The sequence below is a fragment of the Macrotis lagotis genome, chromosome 8 (genome assembly GCF_037893015.1).
Source record: "Macrotis lagotis isolate mMagLag1 chromosome 8, bilby.v1.9.chrom.fasta, whole genome shotgun sequence".
NCBI lineage: Eukaryota > Metazoa > Chordata > Mammalia > Peramelemorphia > Peramelidae > Macrotis > Macrotis lagotis.
The window spans coordinates 19,543,001-19,569,928 of NC_133665.1; the positions used below are offsets into that span (position 1 = coordinate 19,543,001).

Genomic DNA, 26,928 nt, shown 5'->3' on the forward strand with positions numbered 1-26,928 from the left:
TTTTTTGAATAGAGGGTTGACCAGGTTAAAACTACACTTTAGACATCACTTGTATAAAACTATTCATAGAAGCCCTGCTTGTGGTGGCAAAGAATTGGAAATCAAGCAAATGTCCTCCAATTAGGGAATGGCTTAGCAAACTGTGGTGTGTGTCTATTGTTCTATTAGAAACCAGGAGAGATGGGAATTCAGGGAAGCCTGGAGGGATTTGCATGAACTGATGATGAATGAGATGAACAGAACCAGAAAAACAATGTATACCCTAAGAGCAATATGGGAGTGATGATCAACCTTGATGGACTCACTCAGTTCATCAGTGCAATAATCAGGGACAATTTTGGGCTGGGTACAATGGAAAATATCATCTGTATATAGATAAAGAACCATGGAGTTTGAACAAAGTCCAAGAACTATTTCCTTTAATTGAGAAAAAAAACTGATATTTTATTGTCTGATCTTGTTATCTCTTATACTTCATGCTTCTTCCTTAAGGATATGATTTCTCTCTCATCACACTCAATTTGGATCAATGTATAACATGGAAACAATGCAAGGACTAACAAATTGCCTTCTGGGGAGGGAAGTAAGATTAGGGGAAAAAATTGTAAAACTCAAAATAGAATCTTTAATGAAAAAATTGTAAAATTAATAAAGAAAGAACTAGAAAAATATGCAATCAATCATTTAAAAACAAAAAAATACACTTTAGGAAGATCACTCAGGTAGCTGAATGGAGGATGGCTTAAAGTGGGGAAAAATTTGAGATAAGAATACTAAAAAGTTATTGCAATGAACTAGGATATAGGCAAAGAGGTGGAAGATGCAGATTTAAACACAAACTTTTAACAAACTTAGGTCAACATACCCTTTTTGGGGATGCAGATAACCATTTCATCATCTTGCTGGGTCAAACAGATTGTTGTATCTGGAATTTCTGTTATGATATCAATCAATTCACAAACACCATATTCAGTAACATCCCAGTCTTTTGAGAAACACCTGTATATTTAAAATGGAAATGGAAAAGAAAATGAATAAAATGATTGGTTCAAATTTATTAGCTTTTCAAGGGACAGGAAATCTAAATATTACATAATCTTTAAATCTTTTGGGGGAGAAAAGTAATTAATTTTTTTTCTGACAAACTTACCAATGATAAGCTTGCAAAAATTCTTTCACAATAACCTGTTTACTGGCTTGGGATTTGAGAAGTTTTAATAAATCTTGGGTAAAGCGCTTTACTTGGGCTCTGTGGGTTAGAGTCAGCAATCGTTTGGAACCCATTCCAAGGATCTGAAAATCAAATACTCTCTGAATTAGTATCAAAACACTCAGAACAAATACTCAACAAATACATGACAAGGCATCAATTAACTCAACAATCATATTTTCATTTATCAATGTTATTTCCTATTAAAACCTAATATCTACTTCCTATTGCCCCCAGATAGAGAACAGTTCCCTTTAAGTTTAAATAGAAATATTTGCTATAAATTGGATCTGAAAAACAAGGGAAATTCTTCAAATGTCAGAGTTCCTTCTTTAGCTTCCAACAGTAGTTTTATGTCTTTCAAATTCATAGAATTATATGACTTAAAACTTGTGTGAGCTGCAGATATCATCAAGTCCAACTTCTTCATTATACAGAAGGGAAAACTGAGGCAAATAGTAAAACAGTAGAGGTAGATTTTAGTTTTCTGTCTCCAAATTCAGGGCTCTTTCTACTACCCCATAATGTTTGGTTCTCAGATATACTATATGCAAGCCGGCCTAACACCAAGACAATTTATCAAATGTCCACTGATATTATAGGTATCAAATGTCCACTAACATTACATATATCAGAAACAAGGAGAGCCACAGCTGCAGTGTCTTCTTACCTTCATCTTGTATTTTCTGTCTTTAAGCTGGCTTCTGTCTTTAATACACTGATAATATACTACTGAAGTGATATGGTCTTTTTTTTAATGGAAGTTTTTAGACTCATTCAAATGAATTTTGAGCTTTCTGATCTTTTAACTCACAGCCCATCTATCAATAATAATGTCATAAATACTGTTTTACAAAGCAAAAATTTCACTTCAAAATTTCTCACACAATCATTTCTTCCAACAAAATTTCCTGAGGGTCATTCACCTGTAATACGTGAGGTACTGCTTCTAGTAATTCCATTAACCTGGAATATCCATAGTCTGATACACGACATTGCTTTGCAAAGTGATGATGATAGGATGGTATAAATTTTCCTACAGGTATGATACAAGATGGCTGGTTCTTCAGTAAGTCAATAACTTCTCTACTAAACTGGATAAGTTGTGGGTTCCCCACAGGACTTTTGGAACGTAGTAGCCAAGGGTCTAGGATGAGAAACAAAGTGAATATTTAAAAACAAGTAAACAGTAGATAACCAGAACATAACTCTATTTTATATCCCTATCTAGGTAAGCAAAAGAGTCAATATAGTAGCCAAAAATATTTATGAGTTAGCAAATTTTTAAATAGTATTTTTTCCCAATTACACAGAAAGATAATTTTTAACATTCATCTAAAAAAAAAATTTGAGTTCCAAATTTTTTCTTTCCTCTCATCCCCTTCATCCCTAAAACAGCAAACATATAGGTTATATATGTACAATCATATAAAACATATTTCCATATTAGTCATGTTGAGAAGGAAGAAACAGTCTTCAAGGGGAAAAAACTCAAAAAACTCAAAAAAAAAACTCAAAAAAAAAGCTAGTGAAAATAGTATGCTTTGATCTGCATTCTAGATCAATTTTTTTTTAGGGTTTTTTTTGCAAGGCAAATGGGGTTAAGTGGCTTGCCCAAGGGCATATTAAGTGCCTGAGACCGGATTTGAACCCAGGTACTCCTGACTCCAAGGCCGGTGCTTTATCCACTGCACCATCTAGCTGCCCCATGATCATTTTTTCTTATAATGCAATAATATTCCAATTAGTTCAATCATTCCCCAATTGATGAGCACCACCCCCAATTTCCAACTGCCTGCCATCAGGATAGAGCTGCTCTAAATATTTCCATACATATAGGTTCTTTCCCTTTTGTTTTTGTCTAGATGTAGATAGCATTTTTCATCAGGAACTCTTTGTAAATGATTTGGATTACTGTAATATTGATAAGAGCAAAGTCATTCATAGTTGATCATTGCTGTGGAGCTCTTACTGTGTACAATGTTCTATTGGTTCTGCTCACTTCACTCTGAATTAGGTTTTTCTGAATCTGCCAGTTTATCATTTCTTATAGCAAAATATTAAATTATATTCATATACCACAACTTGTTCAGTTGTTCCCCATTTTGCCACAATATGAGCTGCTAAAAATATTTTTGTACACATAGGTCCTTTACCCTTTTTATGATTTTTTTGGAATACAGATTTATTAGTGGTATTATTGGATCAAAGGGTATGCAAAAGTGAGCAAATATTTTCATACTTATTTTCAAATGCAAACATTAAAAGATCAAAAGTAAATCATATTTTTCATAACAGTATTGCTTCCTTCAGTAAATAAAAGCAAAAAAAAATCAGAAATTCCAAATCTGTATGGTGCTTTGTATACAAAACACTTAACCTATAAGGTAAAGCAAAGAGAATCAAGTCAGGGATTAAACTAAACTCTCCCAAATTGTCCTCTAAACAACATTAAAATAATGCCTCAAAACGAATTCTGTGGTGACAAAATCAACAAAAGGATCAGGTAAAACAATATTCCAGGTCAAGACAACTTAGAAAGAGGGCAGGAAAGGTCTGTCCCACAGAAGTAAAAGAAAGTACAGTCCAGTGCATTCTGTGCCAGGCAAGCCAACAGCAAGGGCCTGAGCCTGGTTCAAGCAAGTGTGAGGCCCTAAACCCCAGTTTAAACCAGCAACAAGACTCAGGTCCCTGGCACAAGTCAGCAGTCCATGCCCAGTGCAAGCCAGCAACATGCATTGGGGGGCAAGAGAATCAGAACTCTCAGCCCACAAACAGTAAGAGAGTCAAACAGCTAGTCAAAGGAGATTACAGACCACTCTTAGCTGGCAATGGGTGTAGCATCTGTTGTATTGCCTATACATGGATCCCAGTCACAGTCTCAAGGCAAGAAGGATCATTATTATGCTAGAGCTCCTGGCTGCAACAAAGTGAAGACCCTGGTCACAGTTCCAGGGCAGAAAACAGTACTTCTGATTATTTACAGACAATACAGTACAGGAGAACAATGACCAACACCTTTTCTTATGTCATACCTTGGAAGAACTGAAAACTTATGTAACCCCAGACATAGCTCTGAAATCAATAGTACAAATAAACTGGAACTTCAGACAATGACCCCATCCACCCCAAGAGAAGAGTACAACTTTACCAAAAAATTAGGGATCAAAAATTAAGCTGGAAAAATGAGCAAATAAGAGGGGGAAAAAAAAACAAACCTGATTTTCTATGGTGACAAGAAAGCTCAAAATACAAATTCAGAAGAGGACAAAAATGTTAAAATGGCTACATGCAAAGACTCAAAGAAAACAGTGAATAGGTCAAGGTTCTCCCCACCCCCAAAATTTACAAGAGCTCAAGAAGAATTTTAACAATCAAATAAGAGAGCAAAGAAAATTTGGGAAAAGAAATGAAGAGTGATATAAGAGAATTCATGGAAAAATAGTCAGCTTGATAAAGTAAAAACAAAAGTGGAAAAAGATAAACAAAATGGGGGGCAGAGCCAAGATGGCAGCATGGAGGCAAGGATTTCCAGAAACCCTCCTCCAGAGAACTCCAAATGCCTTAAAATTATGACTCTAACCAAATTCTGGAGTGGTGGAACCCACAGAAAGACCAAGTGAAACAATTTTCTGGACCAAAACAACTTGGAATATCCACAGGAAGGGTCTGATCTAGCAGGTCGTACCACCAGAGTAAACCAACTCCAGCCTTTCAGGAACAGCTCATTAGGGCCTGGATCCTTGGAGGCACATGGTTCTATGGCATCAGGAACAGTTTTCAGACCTGTCAACTCAGGGATCACCAAGAATAACTTGAAAGTGTGGGGAAAATTGCTGCACCAGAGTGAGCAGGTAGCCCAGTGCAGCTCAGGCCTCAGCACAGCCCTTCCCTGGGAACTGAAAGCAGGCCTTTGGAGCTACTTGGCAGCTGGTTCCAAAGTGCTCAATCCACATATGGTAAAGAGGTTAGGGGAAAGTGTGAGTTCTCTTGGCTATTCCTGCAACTAGATTCTGTTGCTCTGTCAAAGTTCAGATTTAGATTGCAGTCTGGGACCCCATACTGTCATGCGGAGCAGGGACCTCCTCACAGCTCCAGGGCAGAGGGGAGAGCCTGTGGTCCTCAACAAATCAGAGCACAGACTACGATAACAGAGTGTCTCATAAGACCTTGAAGGAATATACCTGGGGAGATATCCTAAAAATACTCACAAGTTTGGGAAGTGTGTTAAAACCAAGTCATAGGTTGGGGAAATGAATAAACAAAATAACCCTAATTACTTTGGTTCCATAAAGGAACAAAGAGAATGACAAAGTCAAAGCTTCTGTATTCAAAGTCTCCAAGAAAAATAGGAATTGGTCTCAGGCTATGGAAGAGCTCAAAAAAGATTTTAAAAATCAAGTGAGGGAGGTAGAGAAAAAATTGGAAATAAAAATGAGAGAGATGCAAGAAAACCATGAAAATCAAGTCAGCAGCTTGGTGAAGGAGATACAAAAAATACTGAAGAAAATAACATCTTAAAAACCAGTTTAAATCAAATGGAAAAAATAGTCCAAAAGGTCAATGAGAAGAAGAATGCCTTAAAAAGCAGAATTGGTCAGATGGAAAAGGAGAAAAGAAAGCTCTCTGAAAAAAATAACTCCTTCAACTATAGAATGGAGCCTAAGGGAAGCTGATGACTTTGTGAGAAATCAAGAAAAAATAAAGTAAAACCAAAAGAATGAAAAAACCTAGAAGAAAATATGAAACCATCTCACTGGAAAACAACTAACCTGGAAAACAGATCCAGGAAAGATAATTTAAAATTTTGGGGGCTGTCTAAAAGTTAGACAAGAGCCAAGAAAAGAGCCTTGACCTGTTTTTTTTTTTTATTTAAGGCAACGGGGTTAAGAGACTTGCCCAAGGTCACACAGCTAGGCAATTTTTAAGTGTCTGAGGTCACATTTGAACTCAGATCCTCTTTACTCCAGAGCTGGTGCTCTATTCACTACACACCACCTAGCTGCCCCCTTAGACTTCATTTTTAAAGACATTCTCCAGGAAAATTGCCCTATTATCCAAGAAGCAGGGGGTAAAACAGAAATTGAGGGAATCCATCAATCACCTCCTGAGATCTACCCGCAAAAACTCCAAGGAATATTTCAGCCAAATTCTATAACTCCCAAGTCAAAGAGAAAATATTACAAACAGCCAGAAAGAAACAATTCAAATATCATGGTGCTACAATCAGGATTACACAGGATTTACCAGTGTCTACATTAAGGGCTCATAGGGCTTGGAATATGATATTCTGGAAGGCAAAAGAGTTTGGATTACAATTAAGAATCAAATATCCAGCAAAACTGAACATCCTTTCAGGTGATTAGAAGAGAGAGAAGATCTTTTTTTTTAAATTTAATTTTATTAAAGACATTATATGAGTTTTACAATCCCCCCCATCTTACTTCCCCCCCACACAGAAGGCAATCTGTCATTCTTTACTTTGTTTCCATGTTGTACCTTGATCCAAATTGGGTGTGATGAGAGAGAAATCATATCCTTAAAGAAGAGATAAGAAGTCTAAGAGGTAACAAGATCAAACAATAAGACAACTGTTTTTTTCTAAATTAAAGGGAATAGTCCGAGAGAGAGAGAGAGAGAGAGAGAGAAGATCTTAGGAAAGGGTAGTCAGATACTTTTGAGGAAGGACAAAGTGAAAGGAGAAAGAGAATAGAATAAATGGGAGTGCAGAGGAATAGAATGGAGGGAAATAGACTTAGCAATAGTAGGAAATAGTAGGAAAAAAAATTGGAGCAGCTTCTCCCATGGGCTTATGGTAAAACAGAGCTGATGGTATCTTAATATAGACTAAAGCTCATTTTTTTTCCTTTTCCTCCCCCATTTTCTCTTTGTGGGGGGAGGGGGGATTATGCTTACTATTATAACAAGACTAATTGTAGCAATGTGAAAATAAATTAAATTAATAACATAATAAATTAAAAACAAAATTTAACTGGCCATATGAAAAAGGATTAAGAGAACTTTCAATAAGAAAAATAAGTCAAATGGAAAAGGAGGTACAAAAGCTCACTGAGGAAAACAATTCTTTAAAAATTAGAAATAAGGAAGTAGAAGCTCAGATCTCCATGAGACATCAAGAAGCAATAAAACAAAATCAGAAGAATGAAAAAATAGAAGAAAAATGTAAAATATCTCATTTGAAAAACTACTAATCTAGAAAACAATCTAAAAAGAAATAATTTAAGGATTATTACCTGAAAGCCATGATCAAAAAAAAAAAGAAATTATTAATGAAAACTATCCTGTTATCCCAGTACCAGTGGGTAAAATAGAAATCTAAAGAATCTCTCCATTACCTCCAGAAAGAGGACCCCCCAAATGAGAACTCTCAAGAATATTATAGCCAAATTTCAGTGCTCCCAGGTCAAAGAGAAAACACTGCAAGCAGCAAGGAAAAAACCAATTGAAATATCGTAGAAGCAGCTGTCAGGATAACACAATAGCAAGCTTCTATAATAAAGACTGGAAGGTTTAATATTCCAGAGGGCAAAAAACTTATAATTATAACCAAGAATCACCCACCTAGAATTTCTAAGTATAATCCTTTGGGAGAAAAAAAGTTAAATTCAATGAAATAGAGAATTTTCAAGCATTCCTGTTAAAAAGACCTTAGATGAAATGAATATCTGATTTTCAAATATAGGGTTCAATAGAAGCATAAAAAGGTAAATATGAAAGAGAATAATTAGAGATTCAGTAAGTTAAACTATTTATATTCCTACAGCTAACTCTTAAGAACTTTATCATGATTAGGGGAATAAGAAAGAACATACATAAACAGAGGGCACAGGTATGAGTTGACTATGATGGGATGACATGTACCCCCAAACCCCCCAAAAAAATCCAAGGTTGAGAAAGAGGGATATACTGGGAGGAGGGAGAGGTAGAATGGGGTAAATTATTTTACATAAAAGATACACACAAGAGTATACAGAGAGGGAAGTGAAATATGAGAGGAGGGGAGGGGAAGAAAAGATGATGGCAAGTAACACTTGAATCTTACTCTCATTGGAATTAGCTCAAAGAGAGAATAGTATCCACATTCAGTTGGATATAGCAATCTACGTTACTCTTACAAGGAAGGGAACAAACAGGATGGAAGGAAATTTATGTTTAATAATTATAGCCATGAATGTGAATGGGATAAATCACCCATAAAATAGAAGTAGATTAGAAATAGAATCTAACAACAATGTTGTTTATAAGAAACACACCTGAAACAGAGATGTAGCATGCACACAGACACACACAGACTAAAAATAATGGCTGGAACAAAATCTATTATGCTTCAGCTAAGATCTATGTAAAAAAATAAATAAAAAGGCAAGGATACCAACCATGAACTCAGACAAAGCAAAAGCAAAAACAGACCTAATTTTTTTAAAAGACAGAAGCAAGAAACCTACAGGGACCATAGACAATGCAGTAATAGCAATACTAAACATGTATGTACCAAATGGCAAAGCATCTAAATTCTTAAAGGAAAGGTTAAATGAATTATAAGAGGAAAGAGATAGTTGCACTTTTATAAAAGTGGAGGACCTCAATTTTCCCCCTCTCAGAACCGAATAAATCCAATAAAAAATAAAATCAATAAATTATGGAGAAAAGAATGTTAGAAAAAAATAGACCTCTAGAGAAAACTGAATGGGAATAGAAAGGAATATACCTTTTTCTCTGTAGTACATGGCAACTACACAAAAACTGACTATATATCATGGCATTAAGAACCTCACATCAAATGCAGAAATATTGAAAGCATCCTTCTCAGATCATAAAACAGTAAAAAAAAATAACATTAAATATAGATAAAAAATTAATTTGAAGCTAAATAATCCAATCCTAAAAAGAGTGAGTCAAAGAACAAATTACACAGAGAAATAATTTTAATGATTTAATAATTTCATTCATTAAAGAGAATGACAAAATGAGATAGCATAACAAATTTTATGAGATGTAAAGCAGTACTTAGGGGAAATTTATGTCTAAATACTTTACCAAAAAAATTTTTAAAGGAGGAATTCAATGAATTGAGCATGCAGCTAAAAAAAAAAAATCAGGAAAAAACCCTTATTTAAAATCACCATTTAATTAGCAAATTGGAAATCCTGAAATTCAAAGGAGAGATTGATAAAACTGAAAGAAAACAACTGAACTAATAATTAAAACCAGGAACTGGTTTTATGGGAAAAAAAATAGACAAATCATTGGTTTATTTGATTTAAAAAAAGAAAAACAAATTATCAGCATCAAAATTAAAAAGGGTGAATTCACCATCAATGAAGAAAATATTAAAGCAATTATTAGGAGCTTTTTTGGGTCCAATTATATGCCAGTAAAATTGGCAATTTAAGTGAAATGGATGAATATTTATAAAAATATAAATTGCTTAGATTATGAGGAAACAAAACACCTAAAAAATAATCCCTATTTTGGAAAAAGAATTGAACAAGTTATCAATGAGCTCCTTAAGAAAAAAACTACCAGGATCAGATGAATTTATTAACCATTTAAAGAAATATATATATAAAATTGCCCTGATATCCTAGAAGCAGAGGGCAAGATAGAAATGGAGAGAATCCACTGATCTCCCTGAGAAAGAGATCCAAAAAAAAAAAAACAAAACACCAACCCCCAGGAATATTACAGCCAAATTCTAGAACTCCCAAGTCAAAGAGAAAATATTACAGGCAGCCAGAAGGACACAATTCAAGTATCATGGAGCTACAGTCAGGATCACACAGGACTTAGCAGCAGCTACATTGGAAGCTTGTAGGGCTTGGAATATAATATTCTGGAAGGCAAGAGATTAGAATGCAAATGAGAATCAACTACCCAGCAAAAATGAATGTCCTCTTCCAGGGAAAAAGATGGACTTTTCAATGAACCAGGGGAATTTCAAATGTTCCTGTTGGAATGGCCAGAGCTGAAAAGGCCAGAGCTGAAAAGAAGATTTGATCTTCAAATACAGGACTCAGGTGAAGCATAGAGAATGGAGGAGTATGGTAAATTATGAAGGACTTAATGATGATGGACTACATGTATTACTGTATACCAAAATGATACTGATAATACTCACATGAACCTTCTCATTTAATGGAGCAGGTAGAAGGAGCTTTTATAGAAGGACAGGAGAAAACTGAATTTGAAATATATTGTGGGGTAAAAGTGGAGTCAATAGATAAAAGGGAAATGTAATGGGAGAAAGAAAAAGGAGAGGAGGAATAGGTTAAGATATTTCATATAATAAGATTTTTCTTTATTACAACAAGCTAGTCCAATGATATGGAAGGGGGGGGAAGGCAAGGGGGAATAAGGGAATCTTTGCTCTCAACAGAGGTGGCTAGGAGAGGAAACAGCATATATACTCAATGGGGTATAGACATTTGGAGTAAGGAGAGAATGGAGACAGGAGGAAGGGGGGATGTGAGTGATGGAGTAGACGATGGAACATGGGGGAGAGCGGTCAAATATAACACATTTTCTTTTTTACTTCTTGCAAGGGGCTGGGATTGGATGGCCTGTCCAGGAGCATAGGGCCAGTTGGATGCTAGGCCTTAAGGGGTGTTATGTGGACTCGGGCCTCTCGGCCCCAGGGCCAGGGAATCTGTCTGCTGCACCACTCAACTACCCTACAGCAAAGACAGAGTGAAAGGAGAGAGAAAATATAGTTCATGGTAGTAGAGAAGTACGAATGGAGGGAGTTGCGATCAGCAATGGCAACGGTGGAAAAATATGGACTAACTTTTGTGATGGACTTATAAAGAATGTGATCCACCCGCGACAGTGCTGGTAGTGTTGGAACACAGACTGAGCACATTTTTTATTATTCTTATTTTTCTGGAGGGGGGGTGCAGGGCAAATGGGGCTGGGTGGCCTGCCTGGGGCCGCACAGCTGGGTGATTGTTGGGTGTCTGAGGCTGAAATTGGACCTGGGTGCTCCTGGCTCAAGGGCCAGTGATCTGTCTGCCACCCAGCCACCCATACTATTATTATTATTATTACTACTATTTTATTTTATTTTGGGTCTTTTTTGTTTGTTTGTTTTTTGTAGGGCAATGGGGTTGGTTGGAGTGGCTTGCATGTGGTCACACAGCTGGGTGATTGTTGGGTGTCTGGGGCCAGATTTGGGCTCGGGTGCTCCTGGCTCCAGGGCCAGTGCTCTGTCCACTGTGCCACCTGGCCATACCTACAATTATTATTATTATAATACCTAAATTTATTATTATTATCATTATTATTGTTGTTGTTGTTATTATTATTTTAATTTTTTCTCTCCCTTTTACTTTATTCCTCATGAGGGTCTATATTTTTGGGGGAAGGAGGTATTATGTTTACTCTTAAACAAGGATATTTTAGTAATGTATATTAAAAAAACATCATTTGCACAAAATAAGAATAAATAAATAAAAATGGTAAAGGAAAAAAGCTACTAGAAACAATTAGCAACTTTAGCAAAGTTGCAAGATGTAAAATAAACCCACATAAATCCTCAGCATTTCTATATATTACTAGCAAGATACAGCAGCAAAAGTTAAGAGAAATCCCATTTAAAGTAACTTCAGATAATATAAAATGCTTGGGAGTCTACATGCCAAGGCAGATTCAGAAATTCTATGAAAACAACTATAGAACAATTTTCACACAAATAAAATCAGATGTGAATAACTGGGCAAATATCAACTACTCGATGGATAATCTGAGCTAATATAATAAAAATGACAACTCTATCTAAATTAAACTATTTCCTTAGTGCCTTACCAATCAAACTTCCAAAAAATTACTTTAATGAGCTAGAAAAAATTGTAACTACATATGAAGAAACAAAGTCAAGAATATCAAGGGATTTAATGAAAAAAAAAAAGTACAAAAGAAGGTGGCTTAGCCTTACCAGATCTAAAATGTCAATTTTAGGTTCCCAGATTCACCTTCACAACTGTTTAACCACTAATGGAGTTGAAATACAATCACAATAAATATATTAAATGTTTTCATAATGCCAATTTTTAAAAAACTTTAAAAACTATTTCTAATTCAATTTTTCTTAAGTAGATGCCTGTACTTGAGAAAAAAGGGAGTCTTATAAGAAAATAACAAAAGATAAATGGAAGCTTTTTGTGGAATTTCTAAAAGTGACTTCTCTGAATTTCTATGCTTTTATCTATCAGTCATGATTAAGATCATTTTTTTGTGTGATTCTCAATCAGAATTAAGGGGACAGAAGGACATTAAGATTTTCCTTTGCAGATGAACAAAATTTCTAATAGAGGAAATGAAAGAAAAATTAGGGATGGTAAATTATGAAAAAAAGATCACCTGAAAGGGAATTGAATTATGAATGATAAAAGACTAGAAAAGATTCACAGGGAGTACACAGAATTCCTTTGAGGTGACAAAGTTCAACAGTTCACCTGTTCTGACTACCAGCAAGTCTCACTAGTCCTTTTAGAGAGGTAGGAAGTTAGCAAGGCTTTAGTATGAGGTAGGAAATAAGAGGAAGAAGAGGGGTAGAAGAGGCTAAGCATCAGTGTACCCAAACTGTTCAGATCTATTCAATGAGAGAATCTGTTCAGAAAGCCATCCAAATCTAAGTTTAAAATAATCTTTTCTACCTAAAGCTAATTTGACTTCATAAATAAATTTCTCTCCTGACCTAAAATATCTCATCTCCATCTGCCCTTCAGACATATCAAACTTGATATTCAGTAGACAAATGAAACTCAGGATGTTCAAAACAGAACTCGTTATCTTTCTCTCTAAACCCAGCCCTTCTTCCCAAGCACTGCAGAAGGCAACACCATCCTCCTAGTCTCTCAGACTCACAACTAGGAGACATCCCAGATTCCTCACTATTTCTCATTTATATTATTGTTGTCAATCTCTCTCAAATATTTCCTTTTTTCTCCTCTGACACTGACACTACTCTGGTACAGGCCCATGTCATTTCATTCCTAGATTATTGTAACAATCGGCAACTTCTAAAGTGATTTTCCTAAAAAACAGTTCTGATCCTGTCATTCAATATACTCCAGTGGCATCTTACCGCCTCTGGGATCAAATACAAAATGTTCTATTTAGCATTCCAAGTCCTTCACAATCAATCCTCTTATACCACACTGCCCCCAATAGGCACTCTTCAAATCCCATAACACTTTCTACCTGGCTATTACACCAAGAAGACATTCCATCACACAGCTTTGTGCATTTTTTCTGACTGTTGCCCTGTCAGGAATGCTTTCTTTCCTCTGCTGATCTACTGACTTCCCTGGCTTCCATTAAGTCCAAAAAGAAATCCCACCTTCTAAAGGAAGCCTTCCCTTCCCTAACCTCTCTTAATTCCAATGCTTTCCCTCTTTTAATTGTTTCACATTTATCCCATATACAGATTGCTTTGTTTGCATGCTATTTCTAATATTAGACTATAAATAAACACCTTCAAGACATGGACAGACCTTGGTCCTGGGTGCTTGGCAAATAGTAAAATTTAATAAATATTTACTCATTTGAGTTGAACTAAATAAATATCAAAGAAATAACATGCTCTTCCATATTATCTACAGGTCTAAGAAATTCTAATTTTCCAATTAAACCAAGTTACATGCCTAAAACAAGCAGGAAAGTGTATCAAAAGGCAATTCTGTATCTATAGATAGTTGACACTGAAATTTATAAAAATGCTTCATAAGTCAAAGATGATCTATGACTAAACTTCAAAAAAAATTCTTCAAAGTGTCTAGTATTTTAAAGTGGAGTTTTAAATAGAAAAGAAGAAACTGGTATAGTAGGGTTTTTTTTTTTTTTTTTGGCAAGGCAAAAGTTAAGTGACTTACCCAAAGTTACATAGTCAAGTATTAAGGACTGAAGCTGGATTTGAACTTAGGTCCTCCTGACTCCAGGGCTGGTACTCTATCCACTGCACCACCTAACTGCCCCCTTGTATAGTACTTTCAAAATTTGTTAATAAAAAAAAAATCAGATAACTTCAATAACATATCTACATTTCACTCTATTCTCCAAATATACTGTTAACTGGCTAGCAAGCATTTAAATGAAATTGGTAAGGTATATAAAGACATACCAGTGTTTGGTGGTGGGGGCTTATTGTGTATCCACTTAACTACTTTTATGCCATTCTGTGCAGTAACAATGTTTACTCCAGGAACACAGGTGATGAGATGTTCCAAGGGAACTCCACCTTGATCTTCCTGCACCACTTCTAGATCACTGAACTCTGCAGTGTAGCAATCTGGGAAACTACAAGGAAACACATGAAAGTTAAAAGAATCATCATTAAGTAGTAAAATAATTTGGGGCAGCTAAGTCGTGCAGTGAATGGAGCATGGGCCCTGGAGTCAGGAGGACCTGAGTTCAAATTTGACCTTAGGCACTTACTAATTATCTAGCTGTGTGACCTTGGGCAAGTCACTTAACCCCACTGCTTTGCAAAAATGTAAAAAAAAAAAGAAGTGAAATAATTTAAAGATATCTCAATGATATATAATTTTCATTTACATAAAGTACTCTGCAAACCACAAAAGTTTGTCAGCTATAGAAATATCAACTATTTAGAAATAACAAAGGAACTCCACCATGAGAACTTCAATTTAGTAATAAAACCTCATCCATGAAACAAGATATGCTCCATTTGTTCAGGTCATGTTTTTCCCAAGATATAATGAAATCTTATTCTATTTTACAATTTCCTCATTTAACCAAGTTAAGATTGGGTTGAGTGAAAAAGCAAGGCAAAGCCCCAGGTAATATTTCTTTGTACTTTGCAAGGAAAGATTCTCTCTCTGTCCAATTTAACTAAAAAGGGGAACATGAAATTCATTTTATTCTGGTTTGACATTAAAAGTGACTTTCAAAATTATTCACCTCAGCAACGGCACAGTGCCTTCATGTGTTTGTAGAAGACTATGAACCTGGGGTGCAAATGTCTTCAGAGAGAGTCTAACATAAGGAATCTTGTATGAGTCTGGATCAAATTCATGTTCACTAAAGTAATGAGAAAAAATATTTAGTTACCTATTTATGTTTTTAACAAACAGACCATAACATCAATTTTTTAAAGAATGAAAGAAAACATTTATGACAGGATGAATTTTTTTTTAAAGATGCCTTGATAGTCTACCTGAAATCTTTATTGGAGCAGTGCTGCTTGCAGACAGGTTCATGATATTCTAGTTCTTCAAATATTATTGGACTACAATTAGTTGATGAACCATCATGGGACTGGGAAGACCCTAAGGGACTCTGTCGCGCCTGGCTACTAGGGAGCAGGCATACCATCCACCCATTTCCTTGATCACGTATTGCTACAGTGTCTGTTAATTTATATAGGTCTGATACACTCAATTTGTGTCCAAACCTAAATAGAAAAGGAAAACAAGAAGTACAGAATTTAAATTTACAGTTCAAAAAATTATTCTCAATACTATATGGAAAAATTCATCAGTTTGAGTAATTTAACAGATTAGAAAAATAATCACTATTTATATGACTGCCATATTCATTAATAGAAAACTGAGTTTGTTAGCAATTTCATTAAGCAGTGAAATTCTGTCAACTTACTTTTTTTCATAAACATCCGTGAACTTATACAAAGGCAAGCAACAAGCAGGAGCATCTTGAAGAATAGCTATTATTTCTGAGCTATAAAGATAAAAAATTAGAAAAATATTTCTACAACTTATTTCAAACCATTTTTGTAAATAGATTACAAAATCATTTCATTATTATTATTACAATTATTCACCCAATGAATTTAAGCTTCTTAAGTTCTCTAGAATTTTTAAAACAAAGATCTGGGAACCAAAGAGCAAGGTGAGGTTCTATAATGTAGGTTTGATAAAATACAACCAGAAGATGTTCTATTTTACTAGAAAGTAAAATGAGAACAATTAGCAATCTAATAATGAGGGGACACACTTCAATAAATGTATTGAATGTCATATGAATTGGAATTGTTATAGTTCAGAAGATCATGCTTTAAAATGAGCTATTAATGGCAAACATCTACTATCCTATTATCAAGCAATCAACAACCATGTATTAAACAACTATTATGTGCCTATATACTTTTATCAAAATGATAAATTATCAAAAAAAACACAAAAATTATTTAGAGCTTTCAGTTTCAGAAAACATTTTACAGATGTTATCCCATTTGATTCTCACATCAGTCCTGAAGTAGATGCTATTATTGTCTTTATTTACAGAAGTTGAGGCTGAGAGCTGATGTGACCTGTCCAGTGTCAGTTAGTAACTTCCTAAGCAATGCCCATGCTCAAGCCTCTCTCCTATCCAATGCATTTCCACAGATTGAGTCATTTTCCTAAGTGCCTAATTATGTCCTTAATCCTACTTGATAAACTCTAACTGCCCCCTATTATATAGCCTCTAGGACAGAAATCTCTCTGTGTAGTTTTTTTTTTAAGGTTTTTTCAAGGCAAATGGGGTTAAGTGGCTTGCCCAAGGCCACACAGCTAGGTAATTATTAAGTGTCTGAGACCGGATTTGAACCCAGGTACTCCTGACTCCAGGGCCGGTGCTTTAGCCACTGAGCCACCTAGCCACCCCTCTGTATAGTTTTTTAAGATTCTTTAGAACATGGCCATGTCCTGCTTTCCATCCTCACTATAAATTACTACATCTGCACACTCTATAGAGGGCATGATAGAGAAGCAAATCAAGGAAAATGTTTCTAATATCACAAATTCATATTGGTGCTTCTGCTAGAATCAAAACTGTTAACAGCTAAGTTTCTCAACACGAACTTAAAAGACAGAATCCTAAAGTTAAAATTTGGGAGTTAAATTGAACCTACACTTAACATATAAGAGATATGATATCTTATATGGATAATTTCACTGTCTCTTTACTGGTTTGGAAGTAAAGATTTTCAGGTCTTTGCTTTTAAAATTTAATTTCATTTTTCTATTTTTCAAAAGCATCTAATCTGTGAACATTAGATGACCTGCTACTTTATTTCTTTGTGCAAATCACAGCTAAGTTTTACTTACATACACACACACACACACACACACACACACACACACACACACACATATATTTTTAGGTTTTTGCAAGGCAAACGGGGTTAAGTGGCTTGCCCAAGGCCACACAGCTAGGTAATTATTAAGTGTCTGAGACTGGATTTGAACCCAGGTACTCCTGACTCCAGGGCCGGTGCTTTATCCACTACACCACCTAGCCACCCTCAGTTGTACTTCTTTAAATGAATGACCATGGCATTATAAACTTGAACAAGGATGGAGAAATATTATTTCTAATACATTAATTTATAAGTAGGTATTAGTAAACATTTAAAACACCTGGGGAATACAGCACAGGAAGATTTGAGTTCAAATCTAGCCTCAGTCATTTACTAACTGAATAAACTCGGGCAAGTCACTTAACTGTCTCAGCCTCAATTTTCCCATCAGTAAAAATGGAGATAATAATAGTAGCTACCTTACAGAGTAATTCCAAGAATCAAATGAGATAAGCTACATGTAAATCATATAGCATTTATATGAATACTAGCTCTGATACTGCAAATGTAATCATTTTATAGGTCAAAATTTGTTCTCCTGTAATAGAATTTTTTTTTTTTTTTACCTTAGCAAAGACAATGATTTAGTAGCAGTTCTGGTGGCTAAAGAGACTTGGATTCTTTTGCTGCCAATTTTATATCTGTGAAGACTATTCACTGCAATGATTGCTTCCTGCAAGTTTTCCATCTGAACAATAGCTTTTAACTGATAATCCGTATGAGGGCTGAGTTCTATGCTCTTCACCTAATCGAGCAAAAAGCAAAACTGTATAAGCTTCTTGTCAAGAATTCGAATACAACGAAAAAAGTGCAAAGGAAGGTGGCTTAGCCCTACCAGATCTAAAATTATATTATAAATCATCAATCATCAAAACTGTCTGGTACTGGCTAAGAAAAAGAGTGGTGGATCAGTGGAATAGACTAGGTACAATAGCAGGAAATGATTATAGTAATCTGCTGTTTGATAAACCCAAAGTGTCCAACTTCGGGGACAAAAACTCTCTCTTCAATAAAAACTGTTGGGAAAATTGGAAGTCAGTATGGTAGAAACTTGGATTAGACCAACACTTCATACCCTATACCAAGGTAAGATCAAAATGGATACAGGATTTAGACATAAAAGACAACATTATAAGCAAACTAGGAGATCAAGGAAAAGTTTACCTGTCAGATCTATGGAAAGGGAAGCAGTTTATGAGCAAGGAAGAGATGGAGAACATCATTAAAAACAAACTAGATAATTTTGACTACATTAAATGAAAAAGCTTTTGCACAGACAAAACCACTGTAACCAAGGTCAAAAGAAATGTAGCAAACTGGGAAACAATTTTTACAACTAGTACTTCTGACAAAGGACTCATTTTGAAAATATATAGAGAACTGAGTCAAATTTTCAAAAAAAACAAACCATTCCCCAATTGATAAATGGTCAAAGGATGTGCAGAGGCAATTTACATATGAGGAAATCAAAGCGATCCATAGTCATAAGAAAAATTGCTCTAAATAATTACTTAATAAAGAAATGCAAATTAAAGCATCTCTGAAGTGCCATCTCATACCTCTCAGACTGGCCAATATGACCAGAAAGGACAATGATCAAAGTTGGAAGGGATATGGGAAATCTGGGTCACTAATACATTGTTGGTGGAGCTGTGAACTCATCCAATCTTTCTGGAGAGCAATTTATTGCCCAAAGGGCAATAAAAATGCGCATACCCTTTAATACAGCCAATACCACTACTGGGTCTATACCCTGAAGAGATCATGAAAAAGGCTAAAAACATCACTTGTACAAAAATATTCATAGCAGCTCTGTTTGTGGTGACAAAGAACTGGAATTTGAGTGAATGTCCATCAACTGAGGAATGGTTGAACAAATTGTGGTATATATACGTTATGGAACACAACTGTTCTATTAGAAACTAGGAGGGATAGGAATTCAGAGAAGCCTGGACTGATTTGCATAAATTGATGCTGAGTGAGATGAAAAGAACCAGAAGAACATAGTACACCATAACAGTAACATGGGGTTGATGATCAACTTTAATGGATTTGATCATTCCATCAGTGCAACAATCAGGGACAATTTGGGTGTATCTGCGATGGAGAATACCATCTGTATCCAGAGAAAGAACTATGGAGTTTGAACAAAGACTGAAGACTATTCTTCTAATTTAAAAAAACATACAACAAAAAACATTATTTTATTATGTAATTTTGCTATATCTTATATTTTATTTTTTTTCCCTTAAGGATATGATTTCTCTCTCAACACATTCAATTTAGATCAATGTATAGTACGGAAACAATGTAAAGACTAACAGAATGCCTTCTGTGGGGGGTGGGGGGGGAAGGAAGCAAGATTGGGGGGAAAATTGTAAAATCCCAAAATAAATAAATAAATAATCAAAATTTAAAAAAAAAAGAATTCAAATACAGCAAATCACTACAAATGAGCCTGATTTCACTGAGATCATTTTTAAAACTTAGTGTGATAATAGGAAATACACAACTTTCTTGTTCTGTAATTATTTGAGCTTACTTTGTTTCAGGAGCAGACCTCTAGTTAAAATTAAGGTGAACTTCAGGTACACAAGTCAAGGTCACTAGATCTACAGTAGTCAGAGTAAGAAACTCAAAACAGAAACATTCATGGCATCTTTTCTTGACTTTCTAAATATCAGAAAAACGTAGATTGAAAATAATAACTGAGGTATTGTTAGCAAGCTGAATCTAAAAGCAGTACGCTAGATGGACCAAATACTAATAGTAAGAAATCATAACAATTCTGAAGCAATCTCAGTTTTATATCTTATATTTTAATTATTATTAAGAAATATCATCCATTTATATCTAAGTGTCATTTATTCCAGCCCCATGTTCATGGTGATTCTGGGGAAGCACTCCCTGGAGGGGGGGGGGGGAGTGAAAAAGATTGTCTCTGTAGCTCTAATTTTAGTGATTCAAAGTGATTCCAAGAAGACCAGAAGCAAAAAGAAATGAGTTTGATTTCCATTTTTTTATTTACAATAATAATTTCATGCATTATATATTAAAAGCGATCTTATATATTGAATTAGACTACAGTAAAGCACTAAAATTATACTATACTAAACACTTAAACCACTAATGTTTGCTCCACTAGACAACTTAAAACTCTTTTAGCAAAGGGGACAAATATCTGCCAAAAATATAAAAACAACACAAAGAAAAATTTCGAGATTACCTTGCCATGCCTAGAGAAAGCTTCTTGCATCACTTGCTGCAATTCCTTCCGAGACATTCTGTAGTCAATATTACTAATCTGTATATCAGCACCATTTGCAAATGGGTCAGGGCAGTCTGAACTGCTAGGATTTGTAGCACTGAAAGTAAGTGGGGATGCTCTGTTCAAAAGGTTTGGAGATACACTCCTGCTTAAAAATAAAAGTATATTAAAATATACCAAATGTAATGTTTTTTTAATTTCACTATATAGATGACCCTAAAAATATATTTATTGTTTAAAAATTCTTTGCATATCCTAGCATAATTATACTCATTTTCAAAATAACTGTAATATTTGTTGACTTGTAATTTAAATTGTTAAGTGCATTAAGTATTCTTAGCTTTAAGAATTTTTATGGCACAGTAGATAAGGCATTGGTTTTAAGAGTCAGAAAAACTTTTAAATCTCATTTCAGATATTTACTAGCTGTGCTATAATGTCACTTAATCTCTCAGAACTTGTTTCCTCAAACTGCAAGATAAGGCTATTTTAATTATTCCAATATTGTTATGTGAGAAAAACTATTTTTAAATTTTAAAGCATTATATAAATGAATTATTATTAATAAAAGAAAAACAAACATGCTAATCTGGGAAATTTCCTTTTAAATACTTACTCTCTCATCAAATTAAAGTTTAAAACTTGGCATATAAAAATTCCACCTAAACATTAGGGATTAATTTATTCTATTCCTATTTCTCTTTCCAGTCTATCTGGATTCTCTGTTTTATCAAAAGTCCTCTCCCTGTAGAGAAAAATCTTAAACCTGTTTTATGAATTCTCAAATGTCTCGAGAATCTTTCTGTAATTATCTTTTCTAAATTAAAAAACCAAAAAAAAGCATTAATTTGGACTCTTGTGATATGCTTAGTTTTGTGACCTCTCCACCCATACTTGATTTAACTTTAGAAAACTTAACAAAATTAAGTATGATGACTGGAAAAAAAAAGGCAAAATTAATGGAACTTCTAGTTCAGAGGGGGATAGATGTTTTTTGCATGTTTGATTATTTTGAATGATAACTTAAACTACATTTGTGATTTGATTGACTTTTAGGAGATTGCCAGGTAAGGTATCTCTCTCTACAATGCAAACTGTAAATTTCTTGCAGCTAGTCTTAGAGAACTGTTTAGAAAACTGAGAGAATAAGTAATTTACCAAGAATCACAGAGCTAGTTTATGTCAAAGGTAGGACTTGAATACAGGGCTTCCTGTCTCTAAGGCCAATTCTCTATCAATCATACCACAAGGTCTCTATAATTTATTAAATTTACAATAAAAATTAGAAAAATATGTATGCTTTGAATCTTTGAAGTCCTAAATAATTAGATGTGATAACTAATATTTGTTAAATTAAGACAACCAGCAGTCTGATTGTAGGTCAGATTTGTTTAGCAGGACCACAAGGATCAATCATAAACTCAAGATTTCTCTATCTCTCTGAAGAGCAATCTTAATTAAATCTTCCCTTTCAGTTTTAAGCCAAAATCATCAGTGTAGAGTATAGCACAAGTGTGCTATTCCCATTCCACAAGACCACTATCAATTTCTTAAAGTTTTTTTTCTTTTATAGGTTCTTTTCCAAGGCAATGGGGTTAAGTGGCTCGCCCAAGGTCACATAGCTAGGTAATTATTAAGTGTCTGAGGTCGGATTTAAACTCAGGTACTCCTGACTCCAGGGCCAGTGTTCTATCCACTGTGCAACCTAGCCACCCCAATTTCTTTAAGGTTTTACACAAACTGAGGACCACAGACCCATGGATCTAGCCTTATTCATTTAAAAAAAAATAGTTTTGGAAAATTATCAGAAATCATTATTTTCCCATAGAGTTCCATGATTACATGATAATAGCATACTTTCAATCAAAAGTAAATTAACATTTCCTATAATTTCCCTTGTCATATATTTTCTTAATCTTTTTTTTTTGGCTTTTGCAAGGCAATGGGGTTAAGTGACTTGCCCAAGGTCACATAGCTAGGGAATTAGTAAGTGTCTGAGGCCGGATTTGAATTCAAGTCCTCCTGACTCCAGGGCCAGTGCTCTATCCACCACCTAGCGGCCCTTATATATTTTCAAATAAAAAAAATCCCCATGAAAAATCTAAACATTCATAATTAAAGCTGGTTTTTACCTAGAAGACCAATTCTGAGACACAAGCAAAGGACTGAGTTGCCTTGATGTAGTCAACTTGCTAAAAGCAGATGGATAACTGACTTGGAACATAATCTCCTCTTTATCTTTTTTCTCTACAGGTGAACTGGTAATACTTCGGTTACCAGGGTTCTCTTTCCTAATTAAGAAAAAAAAAGGGGGGGGGGGAGAAAATTTATTTTGTACCATAATAAATTAATTCAGTTTTAAAATAAGTAGCTTCACATACTTCTGACAGTTTCTATAAACAGATTCTGCTGATCCTGCAGTTTTAGATGTCAGAGTTTCAGCACTTGAAGCACGAGAATTATTTTGTGGAGAAGGTGTATCCATCCTTAGCTGATCTTGCTGGTGGTGTTCGTTGTTTTTATTATTTGTATTAGATTCAATTCGGCACAGTTCCTTAAACAGATACAAAGATAATATTACTTAAAATATGACTGCTACCAGGTCTAAGGTACAAAATGAAATAACTAACACCCCTTGAATTTATCTGTGTTAGATGGAACAGAAGTCAAAGAGGACACAAAGAAAAACTTTAAAAATCAAGTTGTCAAAATTACCTGTAAACTTTTAATGTTAGTATTTTTTGCAGCAGAAACAAGATTTGCTTGTAACCCTTTTCCAGACATGACTTTGGCATTGGGAGATTGTTCAATTCCATCTTTGACTAGGCACAGCTTTGCATTCTTGTTGACCTTTTTGGGAGATTTTGCTTTATCAGGAACATTATTTGAAGTCTTTATTTCACTAAGTTCTTTATTTTTGGGAGTAAATGACACAATAATTCTATTGCCAAAAACATCTTCATTTTCCATTCGTTTCTGGGCACGTTCTGCACTTTCTTGGTTCAAGAAGCGCAGAATGGCACCACTTCCAGAAAGGCTGAGCACTTTACCACCACAGTTATCTGACAGGCGTCTAAGGCGGTTGCTAACACTTTTGCCATCTCGGTTGGTTGGGAGATTATAAACATAGAGCAAAGTGTGGCACTGCTGCAAAAGACAAAAGATTGTTTCATCAACCCAAGAACAATCACTTAGAAACCCAAGAAATAAAATGGTCTTCAAACCATAACTATGATAATTAAAGGGAATGACAAGAAGAGATGGCACAATACCCAGTATCAACAGTTTTTACTCTGATATGTATCTTCTAAAAAGAACTATCTCCTTAGACAAAGTACGAGATTTCTGAATTCTATCACTCTAGAAGGGATGAACACCAGATTGTAGGACAACTAAACTTGTATTAGTCAAAGTATCTCAGATTATCAACCACCGACAAGATGAAGAGATATAGCCTAGACAATTAGACAGATTAGGAACTTGCTGAATGACTAGAAACAAAATACAAAGAATAATCATTGATATGTTAATTTAGATGTTAAATTAGATGTTTAGGTCTTAGATTCTGTGCTACTTAGCATTTTTATTAAAGACTTCCATAAGTCTTTGTCACATTTAGCATAACATTTAACCAATTTTTCAGATAACACAAAATTGGGAGAGATTGTTAACATAGTAGCTATCCTAAACAAATAAAATCAAGATCCACTAAGATCTTGAAATACTACTTCATTAATCCAAATCTAATAAGAGGAAATTTTGAGATAAATATAAGATCTCATACTTGGGTTCAGAAAAATCAATTTTGCAAGATTGAAATGGAAAAAGTAAGGCTAGAAAACCATTTATGTGAAACTCATCTATAAGTTTTAGCTGACCAAAATCAAGTAAGACAAAGCAGCTGAAAAAAAGCAAATACCATCTTAGGAGGCAATAAGAGAGGCATAATGTCCAGAATGAAGTTAGTGAGTCTATACTTCCTGGTCAAACCAAATATGGAATTCTGTTCAGTAACTGCTAAGGAAAAGCAATAAAAAGATAGTGAAGGAACTAAAGATGCTGCCTTACAAGAATCAGTTAAAAATGCAAAGAACTTTTAACACTAGAAACAACTTCAGGAGGATGTGATAACTATTTTGAATTATTCATAGGACTATCAAGGGAAAGAACTGTCCATTTGAAGCACAGAGTAGAATTTAAAAAGAAATGGACTTAGACAATGTAAAGGAAAAAAATATTAATGATTATGTTTATTGAAAAAAGGAATGGGGGTGGCTAGGTGGCACTGTGGATAGAGCACCAACCCTGGAGTCAGGGGTACCTGAGCTCAAATCCGGCCTCAGACACTTAATAATTACCTAGCTGTGTGGCCTTGGGCAAGCCACTTAACTCTGTTGCTTCACAAAAACAAAAACAAACAAACAAACAAAAAAAGCTATGGTCTACCCTAGGAAGTGGATGTCCATTCACTAGCAACATATATAAGCAGAGATTAAATGATTAATTGATGGAAATGGAAGGAATTTCTGTTTTGATTTAGATTGAACTAGACAGGCTATAACACATTTTCCTTAATACTTTCTTTAGTAAACTACAGTATAATAGACTTCTTTGAGGGGCCCTGAACAAAATATACATAAGTTGCATTTTTACTCAAGAGTCAGATTAGAGAAGCCTGGGGTTTTTTTAAACTTTTTTGTGCATATGTCATGGACTTCTCAGAATAATGTTAATAATATAAATAATATGATATAAATATATAAATAATATAATATAAACTGTTAACAAAACAAAATACATGATTATCAAGGAAACTAATTTTGTTGAAATAGTTATCAAAATATTTTTCAAAAAGCTATTCTGAAAGTCTTAAAAAGTGGCTAAAAAGAAAAATGTGAAACTGACAATAACACTGTGAGCTAGGAAAAAAAGGCAAAATATAATGTTCCATGATCAATCAGTAGTCAGCCTTTTCTTAAATTTAAGTAAAAAGGCAAAACAGAGACTAAAAATGCCATTAAAGGTCATACAGATGCTAAATGCAGTTTACTTCCAAATCCAGAAATAAACAAAACCACATCTGAAATAAATATGCTTTCAAAAGCCAAAAACATTCATTTGTGAAGAAAAAAGAAGTCATCAAAGAACTAGAAGTAAATAATTCACTAACAATACTTGGAGGAAGCAAAAGCTCCTCCCCTGAGGAATGGATGGAGGGAATTACAATCAGTAACACAAACTGGAAAAATATGGAAGTAACTACTATGATGGACTTATGATAAAGAAAGTGATCCACCAGAGACAGAGCTGATGGAATCAGAAAACAAACTGAAACACATTTTTTTTCCTCTTTCTTTTACTTTATTTCTCATAAGGTTTTATATTTCTGTGGGGGAGGGGTATTATATTTACTCAAACAAGAGTATTTTAGTAATGTGTAAATAAAAGAAAAACAAAATATAAAAACTTTTTAAAAAGAATATAAACATGGGGGGGGGAAGCTCCTCCCCCAAATAGAAACAAAGAGAGAAAACTTAAAAAAAAAAGAGAATTTGAAAGCTATTCAAAAAAAATTATGATAAAAGATGCAAAATTTGAACTGCTTTGCAATTTTGGCTAGGGAATCATTTGACAGGCATTTAAGCAAATGAATTTCAAAGTGTCATATAAAGAATTTGAGGTCTGACATGAAAATAATTTCCAATCCCAAATTTTAGAGTCATTATAATTTAATATTGTGATACAATTAAAATATTCTTAAAAGTCTCTCTCATATGCACATCCACTTACTTACTGGCATTTTTAGTGGTAATCTTGGGGGCAAGTCTGAAATGAACTCTTCAAATCTGATAAGCTCATGGGCATGATGCAGCAGTGCTTCAGAAGCCTGGTTTTTATGGACCAAAATAATATGGAAACCATGTCGATGTCTCAAGTCACTAAGTTCCAATGCAAAATTGACATCAGCTGAAAGAAAAAGGTGTTATCCCTCAATATTATAAGTTGCGACACACAATTCTACTAATACTCATTGAAGAGAAAGCACCCACTTTACAAATAAATATATACTTTCTTCCCAAATACACATTTTCTTTAAAGCACATAAGCACCAAAAGAAATTTGCTATAATTTTAAACTTTGCAACAGTAGAACAAAAAATAATCCCTTCTTTGAACACATTGATATATCAAAATATGTTAGATTTGTGAAGGCCCCCCCAACTTATTTTAAGATGCCCTATTTTCAAGAGATGAAGACCCCCTGAACTAACTTAACAGTGATCTTTTTGCCACTGCTGTTTATTCTCTGAAGTTTCAAGGAAACTATGGGATT

At 34.5% G+C, this 26,928-nt stretch overlaps 1 protein-coding gene across 6 annotated transcripts in view; it reads right to left on the bottom strand.

Annotated features, from left to right (window-relative positions):
• The window catches only part of MARF1 (meiosis regulator and mRNA stability factor 1), a 58,624-nt gene that overhangs the window by 14,231 nt on the left and 17,465 nt on the right, over positions 1-26,928 (bottom strand). For 4 of the 6 annotated variants that reach the window (XM_074196481.1, XM_074196480.1, XM_074196478.1 and 1 more), the window contains 13 exons: positions 26,390-26,562; positions 23,311-23,742; positions 22,977-23,149; positions 22,728-22,886; positions 20,554-20,743; positions 17,894-18,072; positions 15,845-15,925; positions 15,405-15,641; positions 15,149-15,268; positions 14,349-14,524; positions 2,137-2,357; positions 1,151-1,293; positions 866-999 (listed from right to left, as the gene is read on the bottom strand). In XM_074196481.1, the coding sequence (XP_074052582.1) occupies positions 866-999; positions 1,151-1,293; positions 2,137-2,357; positions 14,349-14,524; positions 15,149-15,268; positions 15,405-15,641; positions 15,845-15,925; positions 17,894-18,072; positions 20,554-20,743; positions 22,728-22,886; positions 22,977-23,149; positions 23,311-23,742; positions 26,390-26,562 (2,418 nt within the window). The remainder of the gene's footprint in view (positions 1-865; positions 1,000-1,150; positions 1,294-2,136; positions 2,358-14,348; positions 14,525-15,148; positions 15,269-15,404; positions 15,642-15,844; positions 15,926-17,893; positions 18,073-20,553; positions 20,744-22,727; positions 22,887-22,976; positions 23,150-23,310; positions 23,743-26,389; positions 26,563-26,928) is intronic. The other 2 variants (XM_074196477.1, XM_074196479.1) reach the window with 1 other exon arrangement.